This window comes from Muscardinus avellanarius (genome assembly GCF_963383645.1).
Source record: "Muscardinus avellanarius genome assembly, chromosome: 3".
Classification (NCBI taxonomy): Eukaryota; Metazoa; Chordata; class Mammalia; order Rodentia; family Gliridae; genus Muscardinus; species Muscardinus avellanarius.
The window spans coordinates 48,878,812-48,900,719 of record NC_137788.1 but is presented as its reverse complement, the minus strand read 5'-3'; the positions used below and the strand labels follow the sequence as shown (position 1 = coordinate 48,900,719).

The 21,908-nt window shown below is 42.9% G+C and overlaps 1 protein-coding gene across 4 annotated transcripts in view; it reads left to right on the top strand.

Moving 5' to 3' along the window:
* DAB1 (DAB adaptor protein 1) overlaps nucleotides 1–21,908 on the top strand; it is a gene marked incomplete at both ends in the record, with an annotated part of 283,697 nt that overhangs the window by 257,464 nt on the left and 4,325 nt on the right. For 2 of the 4 annotated variants that reach the window (XM_080690671.1, XM_080690670.1), the window contains 5 exons: nucleotides 5,497–5,547; nucleotides 5,636–5,683; nucleotides 10,719–10,781; nucleotides 12,826–12,934; nucleotides 21,335–21,883. In XM_080690671.1, the coding sequence (XP_080546797.1) occupies nucleotides 5,497–5,547; nucleotides 5,636–5,683; nucleotides 10,719–10,781; nucleotides 12,826–12,934; nucleotides 21,335–21,883 (820 nt within the window). The remainder of the gene's footprint in view (nucleotides 1–5,496; nucleotides 5,548–5,635; nucleotides 5,684–10,718; nucleotides 10,782–12,825; nucleotides 12,935–21,334; nucleotides 21,884–21,908) is intronic. The other 2 variants (XM_080690673.1, XM_080690672.1) reach the window with 1 other exon arrangement.

The window sequence follows — 21,908 nt, the reverse complement described above, 5'->3', positions numbered from 1 at the left end:
TTGCTGTGTCTTTACCCACATCACTCTTCTCACTCTTGCTCTCAGCAAGCCCACACTGTAAGCATCATTATCTATATTTTTCAGAGGAGGAGTCTGAGGCTCTGATAGTGAAGTGGTAGACCTTAGGAAATGCTGGCAATGGAGCAGCACTTTGAAGTGAAGGTGGCACCCCCCACATCTCCCTTACCATTTCCTGTCTCCAAGAACCATCAATGTCTCACTTCTAAAGTGTCCAGTGTTTTCAAATACAAGCAAATTGATTTTTTTGACATGAGACAAGAGTTGGAATGGTCAAGGATGCAGAGTCAGAGTCCCTACCAAGTGTTGCCCATTCAGTACATCAGCTCACTCGGGTCAGCTCAGCATCCTGAACTATGCCACTGTATCCTGCCTTTCTTCCAAAGCCCAGGGAAGGAACCAGCAAATTCCTTTCACCCATGAAAGTCCCAACCTGACTTCTCCTTGCAGATTAAGAAAGATCATCATTTCAAGGTCCAGCTTGATTTTTAGGAAGTGACCTATAAATATTTCATACAATTTGTAGACACATTATACTGTGGGCACTCTTAGGGAAGATGTAACCCCCATCATAAGACTTAAGCACTTTTCCACCCTCCAACCTTCTAGACAACCTCAGGAACCCTCCTGAAATGGCTTCTGGGGAAGGAGGGCTGAGAACTGAAAATACAAGGCCCAACTTTGAGTAATTAGAGGCAACCATATCAGTCATTTCAGGGACAAATCCTCAAAGCAGCACCTGTTCCTTCTCTGGACCATGACAAAGTTCAGCAGGAGTGTGGGTGTTCCAGAAAGTCCCCACTTGGGCATTCAGTGAGATTCCATTTTGTTTGATTGCTGATGAGACTTCATGAATTTTCACTTGAAACAGAAATCTTAACTTCCTTTAAAAAATACAACTATCTGGCTCTTAGTCTAGGCAATGAAAAAGAAAAAAAAAATATCCAGAAGGCATTTGCTGTTTTTATAAACTGAATTTGATTTAATGGTACTGTCTAGACATAGCAAAGAATTTAATTCTCCCAAAGAAATTTTCCAATCAATGCAAATGTAGAATATTCTTTAAAAGAATAGAATATATAAGGAAGAAATATACTTAGTATTTAGGAAGCACCTAGTCACTGAAAGTTTGATTTTTAATTTTTAATATGTTTTATCTAGAGCTGTGGTCTCTGTTGAAGTAGCCACTAGCCACATGTGGCTGTTTAAATTGAAACTAATTAAGATTAAATAAAATTTAGAACCAGGTGCGGTGACACCTCCACAATTTAGCAAGAGCCTGCTTCAAAATAAAAAAATAAAAATAAAATTGGGCTGGGGATGTAACTTGGAGGTAGACTGCCCCTGGGTTAATCCCCAATACTAAATAAATATAAATAAATAAATACATAAATACATAAATATTTAAAAATTGAAAGTTTGTTCACCAATCATCATATTTGAAGTGCCACATGTGGCTTGTATAATACGAAACATGACAGATATAGAACTATCCATCATCACAGGAAGTTCTATTGGCCAATGGTGGTCTAGAAAGAAATTACTAACATTATAGTTCCTAGCCCCTGTCTCAATACCTCACCACCACCACCACCACCATTGTTCTTCAGTTAACAGAGTTCTTCCTGTTTTCTCTTTACCAAGAAGCTGGAAAGTGACTGTTTACTCTTGCCTAAAGGTGATAGAGAGCATAAACTGCTAGATACCCCAGAGGGAATTAGTCTTCATTAGCATGTGCCTGGCTTGTTAAATCATTCACTAGGGAAGGTAGCCTGCATTCCAATGCCTAGAATCGCTAGGTGTCCTTAATAGTACCCACCTCAGAGCAGTTACAAATCACTTAAGTTAATCCATTTCTCTTGAGCCCTCTAAATGGATAATTGAATTCATTCTTTTGCAGCCTTGGCCTGATTGGGAGTTTAGCTCTAGAAACCTGGTGTCAGTTCTTGTATACACCTATCCACCCCGTGCTACAATGATTACAGTGGCTCTGATCTGAGCTGATGAAACTGAGCGCTGTGTATTACTTATCTTTGTGTCTTCAGTCTCTAGCCAGAACATGTAGTGGAATGCGTCCCAACAATGTTTATTGAAGAAATTAATTAATCAATTATCTAATCAATCAAGATACCTTCGGTGTCCCCAGTAGCACTTCTACTGATTATTCCTATAGAGACTTCATTCCCCAGCACAGTAATTTGCAAATGTGGCTACACATTTGATTCAACAGGGGAGCTTTTAAAAAAACTACCAAAATCAGGGCCTCTCCCCAGGCCAATAGAATCCCAGTCTCTGATGGTGGGGCTCAGATGTCAGGAGTTTCATGGAAGCTCCCCCAAAGGATAGTTTATGCAGCCAGAGGTAAGAACCACTACACATTTCTGATGTGGCAGCCATCATAAGTTTTCATCCTTCTTGATATTTGCACCCCAACTTTTATTTTCACCCACCATCATTTTTGCTGTAAGAGTAAAATCAATATGGTCTCACCAGTTACCTTCCTCCATTACAGAACGACAGTGTCCCCACTGCTTTAAAAAGACACAATGGGAGGGAACCTCTTAATGGGAACTTTATGTCAATATCTCCATGAAGGCTCAGGGTAGAATTGTATTGAAACAACACAGGAAAATATCTTCTTTAAAATTTCCTCTCTGGGAGCTGAGGTTGTGAGTGTATTTGACATCCTGTTGAGTGTTTAAAAGCGGAAAAGAAAGCTGTGTGCATGTTATGATAGAAAGTATAAAAATATTTATCTATTGAGAGAAAAACTTGGACTGGAATATAAATGAACTGAAGCTCTAGTGGTAGGTGGAAGTCAAGCGAGAGTTGGAGAAGTGGAGAGACCAGGGAGTCGATTTCAGGTCCTGCCTATAAGTCCCACCTGGGGAAAGTACGCTGACTAGGAGGACTCCCCCCTCTTTCTGGCCCTCATGTCTGGGTCAAGTACACTACATGTCACCAAAGCTTTCCCTGGCCAAGAGAAAGGAACTCTGAGCAATGACCCAGCCAGAGTTGGAACAGTAAGGTAACAGCACTAGATACAAATGGCATGGATGGGAAGAAGATGGTCAGGTGAGCACATGGCCAAGAGCAAGGTGATGAGGGTTAAGCATGAACTAAGAGGTTCAAGACTAAGGCTGGGAATCCCAGAAAGTGTTGGGTCTCCTGTGGCAAAGTACCTGGCCTCTGTTTTTACATGGAAGATATTCCTAAAGAGGGTATCCAGAAAGATTTTTAGATCTTCTTTATCTTTCTACTTCCAAATATCATATTATAATAGTTTCCTAAATTAAAAAAAAATGTGTATATGTCCGTTGTTAAAACGAGCCCCCAGATAAGATGAGAAGATAAGAAAATGATGGCTACTATATATTGAGCAGCTACTATGTGCCAAACACCAAACAAAACTGCACGTACAAGCTCAGTTAATCTTCCTGGTAAACCTGAGAGGGTCTTTCCATTACTAGCTCCACTTTAAAAATTAGGAAACTGAGGCACATAGGGTCCAGGGTGAGAGAACTAGGAGGTGGCACAACCAGGACTTTGTCCACATCAGTATGACTTCAAAAAGATGCCCAAACTAAAGTGCATCTGAATTTATAAAATATTCCCATGATATTGAGGTCTGCCCCACACCAAAGGCCACCTCTTCTGTCACCAGGAAGGTGACAGGCTCACACCGACGCCGGTGTCCTCCCACATTTTCATTATGTGGGACATGGTGAGGTTTTTATGAGACTCCACCACAGGCTGTTTTTCAAATTTATTTAATTCATCCATCATGTTCTGAAGCCATTTGCTTTTTTATATTGGACAGATGTAATGAGATTTTGGACACTAAAAAATGTTTTTATTAAAAGTTATGACCCAGAGCTAGTTGGTAGGGGCCCTGCCATAAATCCCCAAGAGTGTGTGAATTTATAAAGGATGTAGTGACATAACCTTAACCTTTTAGGCCGCACCATAGATTACAGGGTCAGTTACACTAATATTGTCACACCGTTACTCCCCACCTCTGGCCAAATAATAATCATCATCGTTTATGTGGTTGCTTGATGTGGTGGCTTTTGATCTCATTGTAGCCACAGCTGAGTCATGATAAGCCAGTGCCCGGTAGGAACAGGTGGCTGGGGGCAGGGTTCCTCAGTTGGTCTGGGGTCCTGGGCTGGGGGACATGGGCACGTTCTTTCCACTCTGCATCCTGGAACATGGGCTGAGGGCGTTGACAGTCTCATTTTCTACTGACAGGCTGAAAGTGATTTCTGGCAAATGAACAATATTTTTTTTTTTTTTTTTTTTTTTTTTGTGTGTGTGTGTGTGTGGTACTGGGGTTCCTTGAAGCCCTTCTACCTCCGGGCTCCACTCCCAGACCTATTTTATATTTTCGAAACAGGGTCTCTTACACCAGCGTGGCTGGCTTCAAACCTGCGCGATCCTCCTGTCTCCTCCTCCCAAGCACGGGGATTACAAGCGTGCGCCACCACGCCCAACCTAAACGAACAATATTTTAAGACTATAGATGATAGTTTCTGTACTCCCCGTTTGCAACACCAAGCTCCCCTCAAAATTAGGAATTGATGCAATCATTTCTGTTCATGCGTAACAACTCCATTTCAATGCCAATAACTGAAGATTTACATTCATGCTACACTACTTGGAAACCATCCAAAGAGTAATTAGCTTACTTGTACATATAGACCAAAACATGGTCATTAAATATACACATATATTACATATATATTATCTGTAATATGTAACATAAACAACAAAATAGAAAGTTAAGAGAACAGTTAGGTTTGGCCAACTGCCAGCTACTTTTCAGATGCACATTCATTCATGTGCTTTGAGTACTGCTATGTACCAGACCCCCAGGCAGCTGCTGGGGATTCAGGATTAAATATCACACAGTCCGTGCTTGAGGGAGCTCCCAGCTGAGGGTTCTCAGAGGACGGTTTTCGGCTCAGGGGATCAGGAAAGATTTATGCAAGAAGTGTCTTTTCAGCTGGGCCACAGGAATTTGGTGAGCACTGAGCTTGCAGAGATGAGGAGAGCAGCATTTTAAGCAGAGAGGACCTTGTGCACAGAGGCAAAGACAAAACTAGCTGCTGTGAAAAGAAGTTTAGCTAAAATATACAACAGCATTTCCCCCCCTTTTAAAAGAAAAATATCACACATAAACACCTTGCTGTTATCCATAGCCACTGCTGAGACAGGCTGGGTAATGGTAGTAATTGCAAGAAGAAGAACTTCCACCTTGCATGCCTGCCATTGCTATATTTCCTAATCAGGGCCGTGTTTTATCATCTGCTTGTGCTGAGAACATATTCTAGGATTTTCACAGTACATTGGAGGCAGCTCCCGCCCACCACAACCATGGGAGTGTAAACCGTCAATGCCGTCATCATTAAACTCATAAATCCATGTCATTTTTGTGTCACTCACCACATCCTCATCCATCATCCCTTACGCTTTCAGAACAGCCACCCATTCGAGGACTTTGAAGAGCGGTTTGCTGCAGCCATGCCGGTAAGAGTGAGGGCCTTTCTGGTTAACCATTTTGTGTCTGTGTGCCATCCTTCATCTCATGCTCATCCATAATGCCTTGTGGTTACAGAACAGAAACTTACCCATGGAATTGGATGAGATTTTTGAAGCAACAAAGGTAAGGGCTCAAGGTTCCTGCTAATGAGGGTTGATCTTACCATCCCCATGCACTACATATTGTCCCCAGCCATCTGCACGAACAGCAGGTGCTCTGCTGCTCCGAGATATCCCTCTTCTAATGCTCACAGGAAGGCTGTGGGTGTACCCTGCCTCAAGGCCAATATCTGTAGACACCTGTGCATAGATGTGTGTGAGGCAGCGAGTATCAAAGAGAGGGCAGCATCGCCTCTTTTCATTCAACAAATATTTTTGGAACTCCTGACACAGTCCAGACATTTTGACAGATGCTAAAGGGTAAATAAAGAGGAAGACATGCCCTGTCCTCAAGGAGCTCATAGTATGACCTAGTACAGTATTGCATGGGTTGAATAGGGTATAGTAGGTAGAGTAGAGTAGGGCAGGACTGAATAGGGTAGGATAGTTGCCCTGCTGTAGTGTAGTATTACATAGTAGAGTAGGGATTCAGACACATAAAGAAGACATGCCAAGTGCTATTGGGAATTACAAGTCAATGGGGCTTCTATTCATCCAGTAGGTGCGCTGGTGTAGATGTGCTGAGGTGTAGACAATGTTCCTTCAGATTGGTTGATGATGCACAGGCCGGTGAGCATGATCAAGCCTGAGTACCCAGTGTTGTGAAGCCTCTAGGATTATGATTGTCAACCTCAGCAATAGTTTAGAGGGTGTAGGAGAGCTTTCAACATAACATTGACAAAATTACACCTCACACCAATTAACTCAGAGACTCTTGTGTGGGAGTCAGGCATCAGTATTATCTCCTGGCAATCTCATTGTCCAAGAGCCACTGAACTGGGAGTATCAGATAAGCTATTCTGGGCAATGAGTGGGTACAAACTGAGTTAAGGAGATAAAGATCTTCTAATTTGTGTCCTGAAAGACAGGTGGGGAAGGCAGTGGGGAGGATAGATGAGTGTTCCTAGGTAGTTGAAGGAACATGTGCAGAGGACCTGGGATGGCCTCCCCCTCACCTCCATTACACTGAATTGATTGTGTCTGTAGGCCTGCCTTCCCATAAAACAGCCAGCTCATGACAGTCAGTAGGAATAGAACTCCACCTTACCCATTTCTTTATCCTCTGTATCAGCACAGTAACTGATGCATGGCAGGGACTTACTTGCCTTTGCTGCCCAGAGGGCCCCAAGGGGCTCCTGATACCAAAACTGAGGGAGTAGGTCTGTGAGAATATCTTAGGAGTCATTCCATGATATCTCAGCCTTCCTTGATGGTGCCTTCAGGTTTCTTCCTAGAGAAGCCCTCAGGGTATAGTTTCAGGAGTCTAGCTTTAAGAAGGACCAGAAAACTAGTCTTGAAGCAGCAGTTCCAGAAGCTCCTGGGGAATCACTTGTTCATATCAAAGAATGGCTGGTGGAGATATGGAGGGACTTCCTCCACATCTAAGCCCTTTCTCATCTCCTTCACCAGTCTTGGCAGCCTCCGGTGTGACTCTGTTTACCACTGGGAAATGTCCAATAGCCTAATAAAGGGAAAAAATTTCCATCTACAGCTACATCTTTTTTTTTTTTTCCTGTACTAGGGATCGAACCCAGGGGCTCTACCACTGAGCTATACCCCCAGCTCTTTTTATTTTTTTGTTTTAAAACAGAGTCTCATTAAGTTGCTGAGGCTGGCTTTGAATATTTGGTTTTCTTGTCTTAGCCTCCCACGAACTGGGATTACAGTGCACTACCATGCCAGCTCCAAATGGCTTCTGATGGTCAGGCCTCATCGCAGTGCTCTCAGGAACCCTGGCTTCTGATTGTAAAATATTGTAGAGCTTGGACCATCACCACTGAGCAAGACTAGCTGGGGTTTGATGAAGGAATAGATGGATAACAAGGTGCTGGTCGGTTTGTGGGTCCAACGCCCCTTAGCATCTTTCAGCCAAGGGATCACAGGCAAGTCCCTGAGCCACAGCCTCTGAAGCTCATCTGTAATGCTCAGGTAGCATTGACAGCCAAGCCATGCTGCCGACTGCGTGGGACTCAGTGCGTGTCAAACGGGATGATAATGTATTGAAAGTGGCCTACAAGCCATAAAGTATTTCACAAATGTGGCTTGTTGGTTTTATTTTCTCAAGGCCTTTAAAATGATTAATTAGGACAATATTTCCAGATAGAACATGGTTTATTAGGTTACAAATAAAAGGACTGAGGTTTACATGGGGAGGAGGGCTGTGGAAATACTCTCCTAGATTCTTAATCATACATGGTTATTCAGATTATTTTTAATTTTATGGCCCAAGAATCCCCCTTTTTCTATAAAATTTAATTAACTCAAGGCTCTATTTAAACAGCAAATCCAGTGGAATGAATAACCATCTATGTTTTATGCCCTTCCATGTTTTCCTCGTTGTAATCCTTGAGTGAAAATCATCTGGAAAGAGAGCCTGTATCTCAAGAAGGATGGGCATTTTAAAGTTGTGCTTAAAGAGAAAATTAGCCAGTAAATTATATTTACGATGTTAGTAAAAGTATGCCACAAGTTTAACACATTTGAAATGTAAATTGTGTGACATAATTATTAACCTCATTTTAATATTTTCCAAACACTGGAAATATTTGGAGGGCCATTTAAAAAGTATTGAGTTCCAATCTCAAGGAAGCCTGGAAACATCACTTGAATTCATTAAATAGAATGAGTCCCCTTAGGAATTTGGGAGGGAGCCAAAAGGACAGACATAATTCTGCCAGTGTTATATTGCCAGTGTGCCGAAGAAGCCTCACCCCAGAATAGCACTGAGGGTCTCTCCAGATTTGGGTGGCATTCTGGCCACCTCATCCCACCAGCTGCTGGGTAACATATTGAGAGGGAATCCAGTTAGTAAAGAGTAGGCAAAGAGACTGTGAAAGGCACACAAGTCCCTCCACCACCTTGTGCCACCAGCAGCCCCATCCCCACCCCAGCTTCACTCTGAGAATACCAGACTGCTGCTCTGGCCACTTGTTGGGCAGTCTCATCTGCCTGGAAGGCATCACCTCTTCTTTGTTACCTAGTCAACTGTTCCTCTTTTGTAGACTCAGATCTGTGGCTCATTTCTTTGAAAATTCTTCCCTAGCTATCCAGGTCTCTGTCTACCTGCTTCCACCGTGCCCCATAGAGAACCTCTTGCCATTCCTGCCATATTATCTTGAAAAAACCCATATTTATGGATTATCACCTCCAAGACTGGGACTTGGCATTTCTCTTTATGTTCCCAGAACCTAGCATAGTCCTCAGCACATAATATTTGTGTGATGTTTCTGCAAAAAATACTGTGTAGTTGGAAAGAAAATTAATAGTTAGTTACAGGACTCTTCTGTGTGCTAAGCATTATTATTCAATCTGAAAGCTCAAGGAAAAAAGATTCAAAAGTAAGTGAACAAGGCTGAGCTTCTTCTCTTTCATCACAAAAAGCCTTTTGTGCCTTTTTAACAAGCTTAGCCAAACTTCAAAGCAAGTCCTGCTCTTAAACGTGGAACAACCCCTTATCTGAGGCCAGAAGTGTTTCACATTTGGGATTTTTCCAAATTTTGGAATATTGTCATATACCATAAGGAGGTATTCTGGGAACAGAACACAAGTCTAAACACAGTTAACTTATGTTTGATATACATGTAATACACACAGCCTAAAGGTAATTTTAGAAATCTTTAGGGCACCTGAATTTTGACTGTGACCCATCACATGAGTTGAGATGTGAAGCATGTCACTTGTGGTATCATGTAGGTACTCAAAAAATTTTAAATTTTAGAGCACTTTGGAGTTTGTATGTTCTGATTAGGGATGCTCAGTTTGTAATGTTGCTAATAAATATGCAAAGGAGGTATCTCCATCCTCCAAATAAGCAGTTGTAGCCCTGAAGAGGTACAGAAATTGGAAGGGGTAGGACTGAAATTTATCCCCCAGTGTGGGACCTTTTCAGGCTTTTTCTGAGCCCAGGACTCACTCATTTGAGAGAAGAAAAGAACATCTCTTTCTTTGTATGAACCCCAAAGCTCCAGCCACAACCTAGTTAAAGCAGAATTTGCATGCAGGAAACTTGTGGCAGGGCCACTGGACTCTGTCCCTCTGCCTCCCATTAAATGGTGACCTTAGGGTTTCTCAATTAGAAGCTATCACTTAACATCCGAAGATGAGTGGAGAGTGGTTTTCCTTGGTGGACAGGTTTAGACAAAGCATATGATTATATCCTTTTCATAATTAAGTCAGGCCATTTGGTTCTTGGCCAAACAGTCTCTGGAGCTGGAAGTGTATGCAGATTCATTTCTAAGTGTGTCTTAAAGGGATCCTTCCACCAATATGGCCAGCCTTGCTTCAGCACCCCTACATGATGGATGGGAAGACAGATGATACAACGTCTGCAGGGATGGAGTTCCCGGGAGTGATTGATGGTGTATATACTGGGCTGTTTTTGATGCCTTTCCTGGTATTAAATTAAATGTTTTCATTTTCTCCAACTACATTTTTTTATCTAAAAGATAGACTCTTCCAGAGTTTGTGTGTTTGACTGCATGCTCTATATACAGAAAATTTAAATCCCAGTCTGGGAGACCATGATATAAGAATCAGGCTATTCATCTGCAAAAAAACGGGGATGATGACTTTTACCTCTCAGGGTTAGTGTTATTGGAAGTGTTTACTGAGCAGTAGGCATGAAGCCATCCCTGGCTGTCCTTACATGTGGGAGACATCTTGAATGGGTAGATACACTTAAGGGAGAAAACCCAGTGATGGAACTGCCTTCCTGCTCCTATTGCCTAGAGAAGAGAGACAGTGCTGGCCTTTGATGGGAAATAATTGTGAGGTGGTATTCTAGCTTATGGGAGGTGGCTAGTGGGCAACACTGACAAAGCCTGGATAAATAGCCAGGCACACCTAAGCACAGATTGGTTCTGGCTGCATCTGAGGTGCCCCTTTGGGGGTCACAAGGTATAGTCATGACTGACTGCTCTGACCATTCATAGTATCACAATGTTTTTAAGCAAACATTACCCACTTTCCTGATGACATGATTATCTTTTTTGTCTTTTCAGGCTGTGACCCAATTAGAACTTTTTGGGGACATGTCCACCCCTCCTGATATAACCTCTCCCCCCGTAAGTATGCACTGCCCCTCTGCACACCACAGCTCTTCCCTTTCATTCCTCAGCCAGAGTGACAAGAATCTGGACTTTGGGTAGAAGAGGCTGGCTAGTGAATTTCAACTCTGGCTCTTACCAACTGTGTGACTGAGGCAAGCTAACTAGCTATTCCCTCTGTTATTAAAAAAAAAAAAGGAATTATGATACATGCTTCTGTTTTTGAGAAATAAACGAGACCATACATTCAGCTAGTGCAGGGCACTGCCTGGGCACTTGCTTTTCTCCTAGATTCTGATAAAAAGGGGCATGAATGAGATGTGGTTCTTGCCTACAGGAAGCATGTAGTCTAGTTCGAAATAGGGGCAAGAAATTCAGCAGGACAGCAAACAAGATGAGGAGTTTGTCAGTGCTTACCTCAGCCCCACAAAGCATAGGTGGTCAGCTAGAAAAATCAAATTCTTCTCCACCATTGTTTCTCCCCTTCCCTTCTTTCCGTCCTCTCTCTCCCTCTTTTGCTCTGTTCCCTCCCACCCAACCAGCTGCCTCCTCCTAGCCTCACAGACCATGCCTCTGAGTTTCTCCTAAGTATTGGATTCCCAGCCAAGGCTTTAGCCCAGGAGTCCCTGCCAGTGCTTACAAGAAGAGGAAGATTGCAGGGAGCCCTAATTTGAAAATGAAAAGAAGAAAATAGAATTAAAACCAAAGCAAAATAAAACCCCAGTGCTGTATGCATTCAGAAGCAGCCCTGCAGCCACTGCAGAGAAAAGAGCAGCCACAGAAATGGCCTTTCCAGCTCCTCTGCTGCCATAGGGAGATGGGGGAGAGCAGTCAGCCGCAGCTGAAGCTGCAGGGAGGGTTCTGCTCCTCTGGGCACCACACAGTCATGCAAACTGAGGGATGGTGCTATGGTTCATTGGTGAGATGCTCCTCACAGAGAAAGGGCTGTAACCGCACCACTAAGGACAGATGGCATGAGACCCTGCTGCCCACAGCTGCTGCCAGGGAACCTAGACACAGCTGCCCTGCTTCCAACACCTGATGTCCAGACCAGCCATGTGGGAGGGGGCACAGCTCCTGTCCCCAGGGAAACTCTAGCTCTTTTCTTTCTGGGGGAAACAGCTTTGTCCTAGAACTCAGAGTTACAGAACTATAAGGCAACGGAGCCAGAAACATCTGGAGAGCTCATCCGGCTTTCTCCCTTGCTTTGTATAAATGAGCAAACTTGAGTCCCAGGGAGGACATGTGACTCACCCAAGGTCATAAAGTGGGAGGGCAGTGCTGACTCTGTTTAAAAGTGCTTAACACAGCAGCTCATGGCTATGTTTCTGGCCCCAAACCCAAGCTCAATCCAAATGGGTATTTAATAATTCTCAGAACAATGCCATTCGTCCTGCAAGCTGCTAGTCTAAAAATGGCCTTGTCTAATTGCCATGGTTTCAGGATTAATTGCTTACCCTAGTCTCTTCCAAGGGGGTGGGATAACAAGGATATTATAGCATCAAAATAGACTCTACAGGCAAAAGCCTGTTGTACACAGGTGTGGACATTTAAAAAAATATAAGCACTGATGTTTTTATCTTAGTACTCCCTGCCTCAATCACCTGTTCATGCAGCAGACTTTTCTGAAATTCTAGCACATATAAGTGACAAAGCCTGGGCCAAACAGTAGTGGGCACTCAGTAGGTCTCAAGTAGGTATATTTCATTTCTAACTGATGATCCCTAAAGAGGTGAAAACCAGATATGGAATGCCTCGATGGCCTGAAAACACCCCTTAAGAGGTGGGGGGCTCAGATAAAATTATTAGAGCATTGGCCACCGTTTGCTGAGCACCTACTACTTGCTGATGCATGGTGCCAACGAACAGAATATAAAATGATAATTTAAATGCATGATCTCACTTAATCCTCACAACAACTCTTGAGGTAAGACTTTTCCCATTCCGTAGATAAAGACTGTCACCAGCTCATGGTCTGCACACCACACTCGCTTCTGCAGCCCCACCCCGATTCCATCCACAATGACAGGTCTCACGGGCCCTCTGCCTTTCTCTCTGGCAGACTCCTGCAACTCCAGGTGATGCCTTTATCCCATCTTCATCCCAGACACTTCCGGCGAGTGCAGATGTGTTTGGTTCCGTATCTTTCGGCACTGCTGCTGTACCCTCAGGTAAGCCCTCCTCTGCCCACCTCCCTTTCTTTAGCCTCTGTTCACTGAGAGAGAGAGAGAGAGAGAGAGAGAGAGAGAGAGAGAGAGAGAAAGAAGAGAAGAGAGAGAAGAGAGAGAAGAGAGAGAAGAGAGAGAGAGAGAGAGAGAGAGAGAGAGAGAGAGAGAAGAGGAGAGGGAAAGAGAAAGAGAAAGAGAAAGAGAAAGAGAAAGAGAAAGAGAAAGAGAAAGTAAGTTGATTGTTCCTGCCATCAAATAATGCCCAGACACCTATGGAACCACCTTTCTCTCCTGTGACTCTTCAGATGACATTAAGAAGCTGCCATGTAAGTAGGGCATGGAGGTTCGGTATATTGCTCGCTAAGATACAGTGATATTTTTCACCTGGAAATTTCAAGACTCCTGGTGAACCAGATGGATAGTGTTGGGGAGCCTGGTGCACACACAGGTGTGCAAATAAACGCAGCTATGGGAGAGAAGGTGGTGAGTGGAAGAGGAGATGAGCCAGCTCTCCACACACCTCTTCAGACCTGATGGATAGAAGACATCCGCCTCATTTTCTGCTAACTCACAGAAGGGGTGCTTCTCCATAGGGGGTGGCAGGAGTGTGGAGCAACGGCAGACTGCTAAACCGTGAATTAGGGAGATGATGGAATTCAGAATTCAGAAAGCATTTCTTCTGTTTTCCAAATATTTTTTAAAGTGTACAACTTTCGCAAGAGGCTAAAATATTTATACTGACAGGTTTGCAGGTGAGTTACACCTGGGTGGGATCCCCTGGGCTGTGTCTTGTTTCTATGGCATCAAGCACAACAGGTAACTGGGCTACTTGACTTTGAAAGGGCCAAAGATGGATTAGATTGGCTCTTTCAGGGCAGCCTGAAAGAGTTGTGCGTTTTTCTTTAACCACATATTTGAAATCCTTGGCTTCATCTTCCTTTCTTGACTTTGTTCTTAATAAATGGCAGATAAGTGTTTGAATATTTTGGAATACAAATCTTCTTGTGCTTTTTCTATAAATAATTACATTTAATTACAGAGTGTTAGAAGCAAAGTCTCACCACCAAAAATAAACCTTGCTTTTATTGAAAGTAAATTAAAAATTCATACCCTGTTCTGAAATACAGTTATTCCTCATGAGCCAAGGGATCATTATGAACTTTCAGAAGCAGCAGAGGCTGATGGTGACTGAATTGGACTTACAGTTTAGAATCTGCAGGTAGCCTAAGATCCTGAATCTCTTTTACTCATCTCTGAAATGGGATGGTGTTGATGACTCAGTTTCTTGCTCTAAAATAGACATTAAAACTTCTTTGGGAATAGTGCAATAGAAATATCACTTAAGCCAGGCATGGTGGCACATACTTGTAATCTCAGTACTTGGGAAGCTGAGAGAGGTAATCACAGTTTCACAGACAGCCTCAGCTATTTTGTGAGGCCCTTTGCAACTTAGTGAGACCCTGTTTCAAAATAAAGATTAGCTGGGGTATAGCTTGGAGATTATATATATAAACTTGAAATAACATTTTTCCATCAGAAATGCACTGCCCTCCTAGGCATGTGCCTTGTGTTGAAAGTGCTAGCTTTGCACCCATTGGTTGGTCTTTGGAGATGCTGGGAAGGTAATGGGAGTTCTAGGCCCCAAGCTTGCAAATCTTCAGGCATGTTTGTTCCACTTCACTGAGTCTCATTCTGTGCCAGCTCCTCCTCTCTGTGCTAAGGGCATGTTGGTAAACAACAGATAGATACCCTGTTCCCAATAGGGAGACAGGAAGTAGCATAAAAATAAGTAACTTTGGGAGGCTGAGACAGGAGGATCGCAGTTCATGGACAGCCCCATCTACTTAGTGAGGCCCTTTGTAACTCAGTGAGATCTCTTTCAAAGTGAAGAATAAAAAGTAGGGCTGGGAATGTAACTCGGAGGTAGAATGCCCCTGGGTTCCATCCCCAGTACTGCAAAACAAAAACAAACAACAAAAAAAACAAGTAATTTATGAAATATGTGAGAAAAGGATGAGTGATGTGGATAAGAGGAAGCTCAGAGCAGGCTGTGGGGGCCCCAGAGTCCTGGCCTGTTGTCCAGGTGAGATGATAGCAGTAGCTCACCTGGAGGGCCCAGTGTGGGTGTCAAGCAGGCAGCAAGGTTAAAGGGTGTTCCAGGCCAGGCTGAGGAAGGACCTAGCTCCTTCTAATCTTCATTCCCTTCTCTAGAGATGAGAAGATGGCACTAGAGGCAGTTTCAGGACTCTTTCTGTACTGACATTCAATTTAAAACATTCTCAGGACCTTTCCATATTGGGCACAGCATCACCCTCTGCCTTCTTCCCAGCTTGTACCGAATTGGGAGTTTTAATCTTGCTACTCAACCAGCTGCATCACAAACTATGGACAAGCTACTTCTTTCAGTTGTTAAAAAAATGAGATTGAGTGATTACCTCCAATATTTCAGTTTTTAGAACAAGAGTCTTAGATTAATTTTGATTTGCATATATTTGCTTTCCCACTCTACTGATATCCTTCAGTTGGTGATATACTGGTGATATACTGTCTGCCCCTTTTCTTTTTTCCTAACTGACTGGTCTTAGAAACCTCTGAAGCTATTACAATCTTCTTTTCCTGTTCTTAATTGTCCAGCCTGTAACAGGGAGATGGGACAGTGAACTGGGCTAGGGCAAGATCATATAGTGAGTGAGCTGCGCCCCAAGGTTCTGAATCTGATAGGCAGGGTCTGAATAGTCTTCTTAACAGATGCCCAAGATGCTTCCAAACATCTGGGCTCAAGTAGTCCTCCCACCTCAACCTCCTGAGTAGCTGGGACTACCGATGCACACAATTATCATGCCCTGTTCAACCTTCTTTTTTATTTTTAATAAATTTTAATAATGTGGGAAAATTTCTTAACCTGTCACACCCAGAGTTTCTTCATCTTTATAACTAATTTGAAAAAATACCTTATAACAATAGCATGAGGATTAAATGAGAAAATAAAACTAGACCCTTTGAAAAATGCTGGCACATTATAGATACTTAATGTACAATAGGCTATTGTTGTTATTAATGTTATTGTTATTCTGACTTCTAAAATAGAGGAAATATTCCCTATTGTCCCTATATTTTTTTTCCTTTTACATACGCTGAATATTTTAATGCATATAGTAAAGTTTAGGTCTCCAGTCTTTGATTGCTCATGGCAGAGATAGCTATGTGGTGTGGAGACTATTCTGCGTGAGTATAGGCTCTGCCACTAACCGGCTGTGTGACTCGTTGACTAAATCTCTTCTGAGCCTCAAGGAACTTATCTTTAAAATGGGGATGATGATAATTTGACCTCCTAAAGCTGTTCTGAGAATTGTATGATTTGAATATGTATAGCAAAACATGTATAACAGTACCTGGCAGTGTCTACAAGGGGGGCATTCAACAGGCGTTTGTCCCTGCCCCTCGGGGCCAGGCTCTGCTGTGCAGACAGTGTGGCAAATCTTCCCTCATGGAGCCTTAGTCTCTCCCACATGAATAAAAGATGTGGCAATAGCAGCTACTTCAGAGGCTTATTGCAAGGACCGACTTTCCCAAAATGTAAACTTCACTGAGGCAAGGATTTCTTTTTAGTGTTTTGTTCTTCACGGTATCTCTAGAAACTAAAACAGAGCCTGGCACCTAGTAAGAATATTTTTTAATGAATGGGGCAAACTAGATAACGTAGATAAGAAGTACCATACAAGTTTCTGATAAATGTTGGAGTTCCTTAGTTTTCAGCATTTTTCTTATATGTTAGTCTATTTTTTTCCCTTTTTCCAAATAATGGGGGTGGTTCCAGGTGCCAACATCTGGTTATAAATTGCAATTTTCAACTCTCTGAAAACCTAACTGCAAGGCAGAAATGCAGGTGTTCCCTTTCTATTCTCGGCAAGGAGGGTTATGATTGATCTGAACTGCATGGCATAAACAGATGCTCCTTGGCACCTCCTCCCTCTGCTGCTGCACATTAACGAGTAAACAGTTAATGAGTTGTTAAGTGGCTGCAGTAGCAGCCACCAAGTGGCTCCCTGAGTCCAATGCTACCACAGCCCTGCTGTTGAGGCATCTCTTCAGGCATGTATAACACCAAATACTGTGTGGCCAGAGAGCTTCAGCTCACAGGCCCAGGGAGAATTCAGGCTGCAGGGACTCCTTCCCCAGGGAAAGTGAGTGATGCCTACAAGCTCCCAAACGTGGCCCCTGTGCTATCCTCTGCTCTTCTGAATATTGTACTCTGATTGAGCAGATGGCATGATGCCAGAGAGACATGCTAATAGCTTTCTCCAGCAAAGTGTACATAGCCCATCTGTTACTTCCTTGTGGGGAAAAAGAAAAAAGATGGGAAGGGAAAAACAAAACCCTACCACTGGTGGCAAAATCATCCAGAACACAGCACTTGAGGGTCTCAAAGTTCCATGTACTCTTAGAAAACACAGGGAAGGCATTGCTTCCTCTGGAACTCTCATCTGGATGTTGGGCCTTTCTCCAGTGTCAGGCCATTATGAAGCTCCGATGTGTGCTAAAAATGTTCCAGGCATGGAATGGGGAGAGAGAATAAAGGGCTTCTGCTAGCAGGTGGTTTTTATGTCTTATGTGGGAAGGCAGAATAAGCAGGCAATGACATGACCATGTGGTGAGGGTCATGGTAGACGTGAGCACACAGAACTGAAAGCCCAGAGGGCAGTGAAGGCTCCAGCCAAGGGGATGGTGGACTGAGGCTCACAGAGCAGACCAGGGTCAGCCATGTGAGGGAGGTGGGGTGGACTGGCAGAAATAGAGTCAGCAGTGTTGTCAACTGCTGAAGGGAAAGATGCCAGAGAGGATAGGAAAGGAAAATAGTGATAAATAGGTGGGCAGGGGCTGGCCACCAGGGCTTGAGCCTTGGATTCCAAGCCTTATGAACAAGATGATGAAGTTCCATTAAACTTATAATGGTTTGACTTAGGGTTTTCTACTTTATCATAATGTGAAAGCAATACCCACTCAGTAGAAGCCATACTTTGAATTTTGAAATTTTGAGTTTGAATTTTTCTAAAATAACAATATGCAGTAAGGTACTTTCTTCCGATACCAAGGAGCAGCAGGGAGCCACTGCTCCCATGGCCATGAGGGGAAACAACTTGACAACAACTCTCCATTGTAGCATGTTGCTAAACTGGGATACTTCTTAGGTAAATGACTTTTCAACTTATACTTGGTTTATTGATGTATAGTCCTATTGTAAGCAAAGAGCACCTGTATTTGCATTTCATAACAATCCTTGTGGCAATGAGTAGGCTGATATGGAAGCTAAGCAAAATGGGCTGGTAGAAACTGAAGTCTTCTACTCTTTCACCAAAGTGGGCATCAGGGTTGTTGAAAGATCCACAGGTAGGTCTCCGCCTGTGGAAATTAATTCCCCTTTCTATAACACATGTTTTCAATAGCTCTTTTAATAGCTTTGAATGAAATTCATTGCTAACAATGTAATATACCTTATATAGTTTTAAAATAATCAATATAATGTCCTAATGGCAATATAAAGTAGAAATAAAAGAAAGATAATTTATAATAAATTATGTATTTCACTAAGGAAATACATAGACATGAACACACTACAAGACATAGTAACTAATCAGATGCTTGTATCTATAAATAGAATCACCACTAAAACTACACTACAGGCTGATACAGAAATGTCCAGGCATCATGAAGAGTGCTTCTATCAAGTACCACCATTTTCCAAAATGATAAACAACTCTTGAGTGTTCCGAACAAAATATAATTTTCCCTCAATCTACCCAGTTGTTGCAGTCCTGTAAAATTAAGTGCTTTAAAACTGCAAAGAAACTAAATGTTTATATAGTTCAAAGTCAGTTTTAGGCTGAAGTAATCATAAGCCTGAGATGGGATAATCCTTTGCTGTGTGTATGAGTCTCACACATCGCAGGATGTCTACTATCAGTGCTGGGAGCTCCTTAAATGCCAGCAAAATGCTCAATGCCTCTGGTTATGATGACAACCAAAATATGCCCCACAAATTTCCTAGTCACCCCTAGGGGTAGTAGCATTCCCATCAAGAATAATTGAACCATCTCTAAGTAGACCAGAAAAACAACTGGTAGAATTCTTCATCTGTTGGTGGATTCAAGTCACTGCATTGTTAATAGGTGAGACAGTGTCTGCTGGTGTCACATTTGAAATGATGTCACCCATTCCTCTTCATCCCTCTTCAATGTCTTTGGACTAAAATTTTACAAATATATTCCAAATTGTTTTTGTTAACATCTCCTTCATTCCATAGAAGCATTTCACATTGCCAGATTACCAGGCAAGAATCCCATGTGTCCCTCTGGAGTCTCCTCTCAGGGGCAAAACAAATACCTTGCCAGGAAAATTTTTTTTATATTGACTAGTATATTATTTTGATTAGTTGAGGGGTACAGAGATTTGAGACAGGAACATGGAGTGAGGCATCCTGTACATGATTTGATTTCTCTGGGCTCACCAGAGGTACTCTCATGACCCATGATGCTATCAGTACCACAGCACCCACCCATCAGCCTTTTGGGAGTGTCTAGGACACTTATCATCTACACCTCTTCCTGTCCTGGTCTTAATACACTGTACCTTTCCATTCCTTCTGGCAGCTGTGATGATGTTTGTTTTAATTTCATTCAATTAAAAATGTTTTCTATTTTTTTGCATTTCCCACTAAAGAAAAAGAGGCCAGGTGAAGCTTCATTCTCTATCCTCTGCTCTGCCTGCACAATCACCCGTCTCCCAGCTTCAGCTGCACATTCAGAACCACCATGCCCTCTGAGAAGCATGGGACACCTGGAAGCACATGGGAGTTTCCTGTGGGCCTGCAGTATGCTAAAACATTTTATGATAGGCCAGGTGCATTCACTGTGAAAGATCAGAAATTGGTCTCGACCATCAGCATGAGGCAGTGGGGCACAAAGGAAAGAGCACTGGCTTTGGGAATAGACAACTTCAGTTTAGATTCTGATCCTATCTCTTGCAACCCAAACAAGTTTTTTTTCCTCTTTCAGCACCAATTTCCTCAGTCTCAAAATAGAAATAGTAATACATACTATGCAAGAATTTGGTAAAGACACAAAACAATGTACTGGCATATTATAGCCAATTAGTAAATGGAAATTATTGTTGTTACTATTATGATTATAAAAATGTCACTTGTGTTCCTTTTAAAAATCTGTATTTTTTATGTGGTACTGGGGATTGAACCCAGGGGCATTCTACCTCAGATACTCCCCAGCCGTATTTTTTATTCTTTATTTTGAAACAGGTTCTCATTAAGTTGTAGAAGGACTCACTGAGTAATTGAGGCTGGCTATGAACCTGCGATCATCCTGTCTCAGTCTCCCAAGTACTGATATTATAGGTTCTACCTGATTTTAATCATACTAGTAGTTAACATTTACTAAATGTTCATTTAGTGATGGATACAGTACTCTGCACCTTAAACATGCCATCGTAATTTATCTTAAAGCCAACCCAACATGACAGAAGGTATCTTATATCCACTTTATAAATAAGGGCATGTAGAGGTTAAGAAATGCTCTCCAAATTACGGAGATATGAAGTGGCATCTGAATTTTACCCTAAGCTTGGACAACTCCACTACCCAGATCCTTATTCTCTTTGTATATCACCTCAGTGCTGGGAAAGAAGGTATTAGTATCTGCCTTTATTACAATGAGCCTGACTATTCAAAAGCTTAGGCAGTTTGAGAATGTCCTAAGTTTAGCAAGGAGAGGCAAAGTCAAAACCCAGGCATGCTGCCTTCCAGTCCTCTGCCTCTTTCATAAGGCACACTGGCTCCAGAGGCTATGAACAATATAAAATCATTATAAATAACTTATAATTTATATTAAAATATTATTAATATTGCCTAGACATATTTGTGACTTGCTCCTCATTATATTCTAGTTTTTCCTTAGGAATCATCTCTGGGAAGAGGTATTCCTAAACACATCTCTAGAAAGTAGGCTCCATGAAAGCAGGGACATCTGTAGTGTGTGTGTGTGTGTGTGTGTGTGTGTGTGTGTGTGTGTGTGTGTGTTACTGGACATTGAACACAGGGGTATTCTACCTCTATGCTGTATCTTCAGTCCTTTTTTTATTTTTTGTTTTGAAACAGCCTCACTAGGTTTTTTTTTAGGTCTCACTGAGTTGCTGAGGATTCTCCTGTCTCAGAATCCTAAGTACTAGGATTATAGGTATATGCCACCATGCCTGACTTCTGTCCTATTCTTGTTGACATCCCCAGTCTCTAGCACATAGCCTGGCACTAAGTAGGTGATGAATACACTTTCGCACATCACTTGAATGTGTGCATCTTTCCCGGGATGCCTGACCTTCCTCCTTCTGCTTTTCCAGGTTATGTTGCAATGGGCGCCGTCCTCCCATCCTTCTGGGGCCAGCAGCCCCTCGTCCAACAGCAGATCGCCATGGGTGCTCAGCCACCAGTCGCTCAGGTGATGCCAGGGGCTCAGCCCATCGCATGGGGCCAGCCGGGTCTCTTTCCTGCCACTCAGCAGCCCTGGCCCGCTGTGGCCGGGCAGTTTCCGCCAGCCGCCTTCATGCCCACACAAACTGTTATGCCTTTGCCAGCTGCCATGTTCCAAGGTCCCCTCGCCCCCCTTGCAACTGTCCCAGGCACGAGTGACTCCGCCAGGTCAAGTCCACAGACCGACAAGCCCAGGCAGAAAATGGGGAAAGAAATGTTTAAGGATTTCCAGATGGCCCAGCCTCCACCCGTGCCCTCCCGCAAACCCGACCAGCCCTCCCTCACCTGTACCTCAGAGGCCTTCTCCAGTTACTTCAACAAAGTCGGGGTGGCACAGGATACAGACGACTGTGATGACTTTGACATCTCCCAGTTGAATTTGACCCCTGTGACGTCTACCACACCATCCACCAACTCACGTGAGTGCTCTTTGCTTGAGACATT